Here is an 11,124-nt window from a genome sequence, read left to right as displayed (position 1 = left end):
GAAAATCAACTCAGGCTTGTACTTCCTCAATTTAAAATGCCGTAACTACACTCTGAATTATCTCCTTTGTCTAATTTTCGAGCAAGTACACGCAAGCCACCACTGATTTCATATGAATATATTTAGATTTGGACTGCTACCAAGCGATTAGGCTATGTAGATTTGTGCTGTGTTTCAGTGTAGGTGTTCAAATGGTGGCCCTTAATCGTAAAGTCAGATTTATTTCTTGGGCATCTGGAGATGAACCAAAGTGCTGTACAGTTAATATAGAACTCGATAAAACTGCTTTGCATTCACATATAGGGAATTACAGTAGTCTAACCATGTGATGATAAAGACAACTTTAACCTTTTCAAAGTCCTTGAAAGAGAGAGAGAGAGAGAAATTGGGCATTAGTCCGGCTAAAAGTTTTAACAAAAACGTTAGTTTCGAGTGGAACTTACTGTCAAATTCAAAGGAGTTGTGAAAGATCACTACAAGATTTTTTTAAAGAGTGATTATCTGAAGCCAAAGGACCAAAAGTGTTATCAGGTCTATCAGACACAACAATCTCAGTCTCAGTTTTGATTTTAGTTGCAAATACATTTGTGTCTTGTAAGCAAAATAATGAAAAGGTGTGTGGAGTTTCCTAAAAATGGACCTCAATGAGTGCAATGAGAAATGGATGGAGCCCAAAATGGAGCCTTAAGGTGCCCCAATAGTGCTCATTCAGTGAGATGAACCAGGTACTTATGCAGTTTTAGTTCATACACTGATCCTGCTTTCATGCTGCACAAAAACTACGGCAAAGGTATTTACTCTGTGGTATCCAGCCCCAATGGATCAATGGATGGATGTTTTCCATTGATTATCTGTCTGTAGCTCATATAGGTATCCTCTGTTATCTGGACCTTCTCTCTTTACAGATAGAACTGATTAAAGGCTGTCCTCATGCTGCCCTAAACCAGCAATATAGAATTATCTCTAGATGTGTTGTAGATTGTGAATTGTATACTTTATGACTAACACTCCATAAACCTGGAAAAAAAGGACTACTATGCATTATTATCATAAGACTACAAATGTTCTCAACTGTTCAAAAGTTTGGGGTCACCCAAACAATTTCATGTTTTCCATAAGAAGCCTTTCAACACCATTAGCTTACACAATGAAGCATTAGAACACAGGCGTGATCTGGAGAGACTGAGGACACCTTCATCGCTGACCTTGCAGTCGGCCTCTGCACTGGACAGATCAAGACAGGTGCACCTTGCCGATCTGAGCGTCTAGTCAAGTAGAACCAGCTTCTCAGGATTGAGGAGGAGCTCGGCGCCAAGGCCCGTTTTGCCGGCCAGAACTTCAGGCACCCCATCTGAGCGGATTCTTCCTCTTTGGGTCTCGGTGTGTTCATTGCTCATAAATAATACCTCCATACCCTTATGTTTCTCCATACCCCTATGTAGATATTCCATTAAAAATCAATGAGCTAGAATATTCATTTACCACATTAACAATGTCTACACTGGATTTCTGATTCATTTAATGTTACCTTCATTGAAAAAAAAATATTTTCTTTCACAAATAAGAACATTTCTAAGTGACCCCAGACTTTTCAACAGTAGTGTACATTAGTTTATTGTCAGCAAAATAATGAAAACGAGTGTGACGTTTCTTATAAATCGACCCCAATGATAAATGGATGGGGCCCAAAATAGAGCCTTGTGGAACTCCAATAGTAAGAGGGGCTGCAGTCGAACAATATTTGCTGAGCGAGGTGGACCTGGTACTTCCAGTTCATACACTGATTCTGCTTTAATGCTGCACTAAACAAACATCACAAAAGTATTTACTTGATGGTGTTCTCCACTAATTATCTGTCTGTAGCTCATGTAGCTGCTTTGGTCTCTACCACCTCCAGAATTAGCTTTTGTAGCTGCTAAATGACGTATATTTTTATTTCAAAATATTCTTTTAGGCCTTTTCACGCTATATTTTATAGGATAGTGGAAAGAGAGACAGGAAATGTGGGGAGAAGAGTAGAGGAATGACATGTAGCAAATTGCTGTGGATCAGACAAATGACCACTGCATCGGGGACTATAGCAACTTTGTATGGGTGGCCCACTCAACCTGCTGAGCTACTGAGGCGCCAAATAATTTTTTTTAATTCAGCTGTCTTCATGAGAGAAGAAATGGTGCTGACAAAAACTGCAAAATTGTGCCAAAAGATCTCAAAAAACTAGTTATTTAACTCTGAATTGAGATTCTTTTGACACAGTTGTTCTGAGCAGCGCTGTTGGGGAACTGAAACCTTTCCTATCATGCACTGATTGAGGTTAAATCAAGCATTTAGACAAACAGTCACATATTAAGCACGACTATTTATATAACTGCTGCAGTATCATTCTGACGGTAAGAGTCCCTGCAGGTTATCACTCAGGTTAAAGATCCTCTCTGTGTCTGTCTTTTATGACAGCTGATGCTTCATTGCACAATTTAGAATACTGTTCATAAAACACCAGAACAGCACTTCTTATCTAACTTAAAGTGCAATAATCATGCCAGTTTCTTTCCTATCTGTTAATCTTCCTGTTCAGTATTCAGTCAGACTCCTGGGAAGTTACCGCCGGCTGCTGCTGCATCACTTTTAAGGTCAAATCCATGTGCGGCGAGGCGTCAATGAGGAAACATCTGCCTGCTCAGCACTTCGACTACTTTTCTGTAGACAAAAATACTCCAAAACTGTATCATCAGTTATACAATTTTACTTTTTGAGATGATATCTATGCTAACAGTAGCGCTACATTTCTTCCTCTTAGTAGTGATAACGACAGCTGCTGCCGTAACCATTGCTATTTAACTTTACTTCCACTAATAATGGTACTACTACTGCTGGCGTACTAAGTAAAACTATTATTACAGTTTTTCATTTTCTGCTACATCTGCAGCTACTCCTGTTGTCATGGGCCAGAATGCTGTGCATACATTACTGCAAATAGTCCAAACCGATGACATCTTCAGACCTTAAAACTCATGACATTTTGTATACATGTGGCTATATAAGCAAAATAAATACACAGCAAATTTAAAAGTACATTATTTTCCCGGGTCTGAAAACAATGTTTTAACTAAATTCTTAATTTTATTGCAAATAAACTACTGTTCAAAAATTGACACAGAAATGTCCTTGTTTTTGAAAGAAAAGCAATTTTTTAACTGAAGGTAAATTTAATTAATCAGAAATACAGTCAGCCATCGTTAATGTGGTAAATGACTCTTCTGGCTGGAAAAAGGCTGATCTTTAATGGAATATCTCCATAGGGGTACAGAGGAACATTTCCAGCAACCATCACTCCTGTGTTCTAATGCTACATTGTGTTAGCTAATGGTGGTGAAAGGCTAATTGGTGATTAGAAAACCCTTGTGCAGTTGTGTTAGCACATGAATAAAAGTGTGATTTTTGATGGAAAACATGAAATTGCCTGGGTGACCTCAAACTTTTGAGCGGTAGTGTTTATTGAAATCTATAAATTTGTTGAGAAATTCGATTGCAATGCCAAAGAAAATAGAACACACTTTATTTAATTCAATCATAAATGCTCATTTCCTGATTTTTTTGGTAATAATTAGTAAATCCCATTTCTCAACTGTGTCATTTAAAATATTTAGATTCTAAATGTAATATAATTTACAGCTACAATTTTGTTTAATTTGCTCAGATTTTTGTAATTCTTATTTGACAAAAATATTTTCAAACTATTTGTCTGCAGTAAATCTTACAATAGAGCAGAAATTATTTCTGCAGACAAAACCCACATCAGCCATGAGTGAAGAAAGAGCTTGTAAAAAGTGGGGATCTGGCATTTTTATGTGGCTGTTACACCCTCCTGTCCTTAAAACTGGTCCTTAAACAGCTGGTTTTATTACTTCTCTAACTGTAACTTACTTTCTACTGCAGCTCTTAATGTCTCTAAGTTGCTAGGATGTGCAAACACACTCACACATTCCCCCCAGCTGACCCATGACCACTCACAGGCAAGCCTCTGTCCACCAGCCAATGAACAGGAGACCGGTCGAAGCGCTGCCCACGTCACAGTACGGCCTGATGAAGCTGAACCCTGATCTTACATCACTCAGCAATGTGGGTCAGAGTTCAACAGCAGCTGCTGCAAGACGGCGGGAGGTTGCTTCACTGAAAGGCAGTGGCAATGCACATCACAGAGTTGAAGTTATCTAAAGCTGCAGGATGAATTAAAGTTAGAAAATGAAATAAAGTTATAAAAGCAACCAAATTAGTCAGATTTAGAATAAAACTTGCACAAAAGTTTTTTTTTAAAGTCCTGCAAAGCAGCAGAAAAAAATTAATTTGTGTTTTTTAATCTTGCATTATTAAACTTAAAGCTGGTTGAAGCTGCAGAATAAAGCAGACATTCACCCATGTGCTCCTTTCCCTCCAATAATAGGTGCTACAGAGAGAGAGACAGCTGTGGTCAGGACAAAACTGTCTGTCTGTCTGAGCTCTGAGTTATCAGCATTCAGCCGGCGGCAGAGAGAACCGGTTACACGAAGACGACATGACGTCCTGCTGCTCATTAATGATTCACCACCCACCTGTAACACGCTGTGTTTTTCTGATCTGTGAGGAACAACAGGTTCATACAAATAACCCAGAGAACAAGCCTCCCCTCCACACACACACACCTCCCCACCTCCTCTTCCTCTACCAGCAGCCCTCCCTTGTCGTGTGGGACATCCCAGAGTATAAAATGAGCGACTCCTCTCCACAGCAGATACAACAGTCCCAGGAGGAGAGTCGGTCCTCAGCTCTACCTGAAAGCAAGCAACAGAGATACCTCAGCTGATGAGGCCAAGCTAAAGGCTTCTGCTCCAAACAAACTACTGAAGGTGATGATTTTTCTTTTCTAAGTGTGTCATTTGTGGAGGTTGTCTGCAGAGTAGAGGGGGATCCTGCACATGGATGCTGTTGCATCACCCAGAGTCTGTCTGGAGGCTGCAGCAGCTGCATCAAGTTGGATGAACTGTTTCTTATTTAAACTTTGTTATGCTTTTTGGATGACATTTAAGATATACTAATCACATTTTTCTCCTCTTTTTTCATTTTCTTTGCCTCATTCTGTTCTCTTTTTCTCTTTCTTTTTCAATCTCGACATCTTTTCACTCTTACACTGCAATCCTTTTCTACTCTTGTCTTACACACTTTTCTGTTAATCCCCTCCTTTCCTCTTTACCCCTCTTTTTCTGTTCTCTCTCCAGACTTTTTTTGTCTTTTCTTTCTCTCTCGATCAGCTCGCTCTCCCTCCAGACTCCTCCACTATGCCTCCTCAGATCCAGTCCCAGAACCAGAGTGGTCCCAGGGTCCTGCAGGGCGACATCAGCGCCCTCAGCCCGGCCGTCAGGGAGTTTGTGGAGGCCAACGTGACACTGTGCCAGCCTGACTCCATCCACATTTGCGACGGCTCTGATGAGGAGAACCGGGCTATCCTGACCCAGCTGGAAGAGCAGGGGATGATCAAGAAGCTCACCAAATATGAGAACTGGTAGGTTTTGGTTGGTTCAGGTGGATTTTGTGGAGCAGCAAGTTAGAAATTAGACTTTTTATGCAACAAGAGCTCCAGAGAGAGTTGTTTACAAGAAGCATTTTTGACTTCCACGGGTTTTAGCTTGGATCATTTATGTAATCAAGGCAGACTGCAGGTGATGCTTTTGTTCATAACATTGAGCATCACTCACATACCTGGAAAGAGTCCACATTCTGACAAACCAGTAAGTTCAGATAGCACAGTCACACCATGACTGTTTACCAGGCAAACAAACCCTCAGGGTGTAAAATGAACACATACATTTTGTTTCTTCGTCCTGCAGCAACACGTAGGAGAGCCAGGGTAGCTGAACTGACACTGAACTTGTTGCTTTACTGTAGTCTATAGTTGAATCAATTTGGATCAAAAACAAGCCCTAATGTCTTCTTATTCTCTCCTCTCGCACCTCCTCCTCTTTCTCCTTCAGCTGGTTGGCCAGGACCGACCCAAGGGATGTGGCTCGAGTGGAGAGCAAGACGGTGATTGTCACCGAGGCCCAGAAGGACACGGTGCCCACACCGGTGGGAGGTGGAGTCAGCCAGCTGGGTCGCTGGATGTTGCCGGAAGAGTTCGAGAAAGCCATGACCCAACGCTTCCCCGGCTGCATGAAAGGTACAGACCAAGACGTTGGACTCAACCGAGTCTTATTAGACAGGCTGAACAAATTATATGAAAGCATCTGGATCCCAACAGTAAAAATCTGCAAAGTTTTTCACCAATAAAAACCCAGATAACACAACAGCAGAAATGACTGATTGCAAATCATTTTAATACAGATCCTTCTGAGCAGCTAAATGTGTTTTGTAGTGATCTTTTCTTTTTCCTGCTGGTGTACACTAGTTTGATATTTAACTTTGAGCAAAACCAAAATCAGGGTCTTTTAATATATATCCAGGGCAAACATTACTTTTAAGAGATGACAAACACAAGAATATTGTATAACAAACCGGTAACAACTTTTAAAAAATCAAGAAAAAAATGCACAAAATGTGGCCAAAAAACTCATATTTTCCCCCCTGATTATTTGTTAACTGCAGTTTCCTGATGCCTAGAAACGTGAATTTTTAAGCTCAAGTATAGACTTTGATATCTACAATAGGGAAGAACAGAGCTTGACAGAAAATGGCATGAAAGTGAAAAGAAATGTGACCGTGTCCGACTGTTTGTCTCTGCCCTTCAGGTCGTACCATGTATGTGATCCCTTACAGCATGGGTCCGGTGGGCTCCCCGCTCTCTAAGATCGGGGTGGAGCTGACCGACTCCCCCTACGTTGTGGCCAGTATGAGGGTGATGACCCGTATGGGGAAGTCTGTGCTGTCTGCGCTGGGAACCGGAGAGTTTGTCCGCTGTCTGCACTCCGTTGGTTGTCCTCTGCCCCTTAAAAGTACGTTTCCACACTGCAGGGGAATAATATGCATTATTGGAAAGAACTACTGCTTCTATTGCACTACCATCGTAGTGAGAACTACTTTAACCAACACTGTGATGACTAACGACTATTATGATGTAGCTACAACAACTAAAATTCCTGCCACAATTGCCTTACTACTCCTGCAATCGCCATTACTTATTGCTGCCTCAGTCATCATAATCAACTGTCCACTGATTCAAACCAACCAGAACACTGATTCCTCCTCCAGAGCCCCTGGTGAATAACTGGCCCTGCAACCCCGAGCAGACGTTGATCGCCCACATCCCAGACCGCAGACAAATTGTCTCATTCGGGAGTGGTTATGGAGGAAATTCCCTGCTGGGAAAGAAGTGCTTCGCCCTGCGAATCGCCTCACGCATTGCCAAGGAGGAGGGCTGGCTGGCCGAGCATATGCTGGTAAGGAAGGGAAAGAAAACACATCTACATACACCACGGTTCAAACGTTTGGGGTCACCCAGACGATTTCCTGTTTTCCATGGAATCTCACACTTTTATTTATGTGCTAACATAATTGCACAAAGGTTTTCTAATCATCAATTAGCCTTTCAACACCATTAGCTAACACAATGTAGCATTAGAACACAGGAGTGATGGTTGCTGGAAATGTTCCTCTGTACCCCTATGGAGATATTCCATTAAAAATCAGCCGTTTCCAGCTAGAATAGTCATTTATCACATTAACAATGTCAAGACTGGATTTATGATTCATTTAACATTATCTTCATTGGGAAAAAAAAGCTTTTCTTTCAAAAATGAGGACATTTCTAAGTGACCCCAAACTTTTGAACGGTACGGTATATCAGCCACATAATGGATTCATTGCACCATTAATTCCAAAGCTAATTAATTAATACTTCTTGTGTTCAGATCCTCGGTGTCACCAACCCTGCTGGGGAGAAGAAGTACATGGCAGCAGCCTTCCCCAGCGCCTGTGGGAAAACAAACCTGGCCATGCTCTGCCCGACACTGCCTGGCTGGAAGGTCGAGTGTGTTGGAGACGACATCGCCTGGATGAAGTTTGATAACCAAGGTGAGAAAGGAGAAACTCCAAGGACATTAAAGCTGCAATAATACTCACAATCTAAACTGACAGGAGTATTTATCATGTTCATATGTATCTTCTCTCCTTTCTTTGCTAGGCAACCTCCGTGCCATCAACCCCGAGAATGGCTTTTTCGGTGTAGCACCTGGCACCTCGGCCAAAACCAACCCCAACGCCATGGCGACCATCGTCAAGAACACCGTCTTCACCAACGTTGCAGAGACCAGTGACGGTGGAGTTTACTGGGAGGGAATGGATCAGTCCCTGCCCGAGGGAGTCACCGTCACATCCTGGAAGAACAAAGCCTGGAGCTCAGAGGATGGTAAGAAGATCTGTAGAGTTTATTTAACAGCTTAAACAACAAGAAAAGAGACTGCAAATTGTGTAGTTAAGAAAAAAGGCAAGAGTGAAAACAAAAGTTTACTGGATGCAGTTGGAGCATTGACAGTATTGTATTGTCAGATAAAATACAGATGAACCATGAGTGAGGACATGAGCTTGTATGTGTGTGTCTGAAAAATAAAATGTTTTTCTTCTCTTTCTGTCTTTGAAGGTGAACCCTGTGCTCATCCCAACTCTCGCTTCTGCACTCCGGCCGGACAGTGCCCTATCATCGACCCCCTGTGGGAATCCCCAGAGGGAGTCCCAATCGAGGCCATCATTTTCGGAGGGCGCAGGCCAGAAGGTGAGAGGACATTACATGGAGATCCTAGGAATAGGATCGATACATCACATAAAAAATATAGAGAAAACAGATGCAATTGCATTTTAGAGAATAACAGATATTCTGCTTCCTTTCAGGTGTGCCGCTGGTGTACGAAGCCTTCAACTGGCAGCACGGAGTGTTTGTTGGAGCAGCCATGAGGTCCGAGGCCACTGCTGCAGCTGAACACAAAGGTCAGTATCTGATGTTTCTGATGACATTACTTGTTTGCTTGGCCTGACAACCAATAATTGGATGTTTATGGCCTGAGGATGCTGTTGGATTTTACTGAATAACTCATGTAGGAGTTAGAAGTAAAGCTACAAAAAAGTGAAAGGCCACTTAAATTTAGTCTGAAAGTCAAAAAAGATCTCAGTAAGTTGATGGATTTATGTTTCAGGAGTTAACTTAAAACCTACTTATTCACTCTTTTGCTTCTTCTATCCAGGCAAAGTAATCATGCACGACCCCTTCGCCATGCGGCCCTTCTTCGGCTACAACTTTGGCCAGTACCTCTCCCACTGGCTGAGCATGGCCGATCGGCCCGGCGCCAAACTCCCCAAGATCTTCCACGTCAACTGGTTCCGTAAGAGCCCCACTGCTGGCTTTCTTTGGCCTGGTTTTGGCGACAACATCCGCGTCTTGGACTGGATGTTCAGGCGGTTGAACGGCGAGGCCGGCGCCATGCCCTCCGCCGTGGGATACCTGCCCTGCCACAACTCCCTGAACCTCCAGGGCCTGCAGGGCAAAGTGGACCTGGACGAGCTGTTCTCCTTGGACCAGGAGTTCTGGCAGCAGGAGGTGCAGGATGTGAGGAAGTACTTCGCCACGCAGGTGAACGACGACCTGCCCAACGAGGTGGCCAGGCAGCTGGACCTCCTGCAGCAGAGGGTGAAGCAGATGTAAAGAGGAAAGAGACAAGCGAGAGGGAAGAACCCCGTGTTAGTTATTCTGAACGGCCATGTTGGTAATTCATCTTAGTCTGAAAGTCTGTAATTCTACACACTTTCTTAAATAGTCCTAAGTAGATTTCTGCCTTTGAGACTTTCTAAAAGAGGAACACTTCTCATAATTTTTTCCACTTTATATTTTCTTAAATTGCTCTGTAGCTAGAAATTCTGTCCTGTTTTCAGATTGTTCTTTTGAAAAAGCCTTTGTTAAAATAATTTCCCAGGGATGTTTAGATGAATTGTATGAATACTAGAATTAACAAACATTCCATATAACAAACAAGACTCATGATTCCACTCAAGACAGCTGAATTCAGTAGGAAATGTTTAATTTCCATCCGTCTTAATGTTGTTGTAGCAGCACTATTTATAAAATTGTTGTTCTGATGTGTTGTCCTATTGTACGTCTGAGGTCTACTATTTAATGATAACTTATTATGAATGCACATCATACTGTCATTGCCATATAAATTTACATGGCACAAAAAGAAAGTTCATGTCCAGTATTGTGTTACCCTTCTAACAAAAGGAGAAATGTTTGTGTTCTGTTCCTGTTGTTTTTTGACTTAATTTATTTTTATACTATGTTAGTATCTCTTGGTTCTGTTTTATTTTGATCTTATGCCCCAAAAGAGGGAAACAGCAATAAAAGTATTTAAACTTAGCACTGATTCTGCTTCATTTTTCAAAGATCTGGTGTACTTGGTATTGTTTTATCAAAGAAACATGTGATTATGATAGCACAACATACGCTATCGGTCAAAAGTTTGAGAATGTCCCAGTTTTTCCTTTTTTTGGGGGAGGGGGGAATTATGGGGGGGAAATAAAAATATAGAACAAACAAACAAAGTTTTTAAAAAATCAATTTAGAAGTCAAAATGTATTCTAAACATTTAAGTCATCAAAGTCGTGACCTTTGTCAGATATAACAACTGAACACACTCATGGCATTCTTTCCACAAAACAAATCAAATATTCTTCAGAAAATTCTTCCCAGTTCTGTAGCAGAAGTTCCCATAAATATGTGACGCTTGTAGGTTGCTTTGCTTTCACTCTTCTGTCCAGTTCATCCCAAACCAGCTTCATGGGGTTTAAGTCTGGAGACTGTGCTGCCACTCCATGTTTTCAAGCTCACCATCTGTTCTTTTTTCCTAAGGTAGTTCTGGCTTAGCTTGGACTTATGTTTTGGGTCATTATCTTGCTGTAGGATGAACCCCTGACCAACTAGGAACATATCAGAGGGTTTCAGGAACGTTCATTATGTCTTCTTATTAGTGTACTGGTTTTGAGTTCTTTTGTTCAGACGTAGAATAATTAGGTAGATGTCGATTACCTTACTTGCTTGACGGTTTCGACACCTGGGACACTCTACTCCAGAGGAAATAGGCCGGCGGGGATGCGGCATGCCTGGTGGGGTGG

The 11,124-nt window shown here is 41.8% G+C and overlaps 1 protein-coding gene across 1 annotated transcript; it reads left to right on the top strand.

Moving 5' to 3' along the window:
• Window positions 1-4,719: 4,719 nt before the first annotated feature.
• On the top strand, window positions 4,720-10,369 carry pck1 (phosphoenolpyruvate carboxykinase 1 (soluble)). The gene is made up of 10 exons (XM_022215336.2): window positions 4,720-4,883; window positions 5,253-5,536; window positions 6,006-6,190; window positions 6,759-6,962; window positions 7,219-7,406; window positions 7,878-8,040; window positions 8,150-8,374; window positions 8,606-8,737; window positions 8,854-8,949; window positions 9,204-10,369. The coding sequence occupies exons 2-10, from the start codon at window positions 5,313-5,315 to the stop codon at window positions 9,659-9,661; spliced, it is 1,875 nt and encodes a 624-aa protein (XP_022071028.2). The 5' UTR covers window positions 4,720-4,883; window positions 5,253-5,312; the 3' UTR covers window positions 9,662-10,369.
• Window positions 10,370-11,124: the final 755 nt, after the last annotated feature.

This window comes from Acanthochromis polyacanthus, chromosome 5 (genome assembly GCF_021347895.1).
Source record: "Acanthochromis polyacanthus isolate Apoly-LR-REF ecotype Palm Island chromosome 5, KAUST_Apoly_ChrSc, whole genome shotgun sequence".
NCBI classification, from domain to species: domain Eukaryota; kingdom Metazoa; phylum Chordata; class Actinopteri; family Pomacentridae; genus Acanthochromis; species Acanthochromis polyacanthus.
This window is presented reverse-complemented; position numbering and strand designations above follow the sequence as displayed.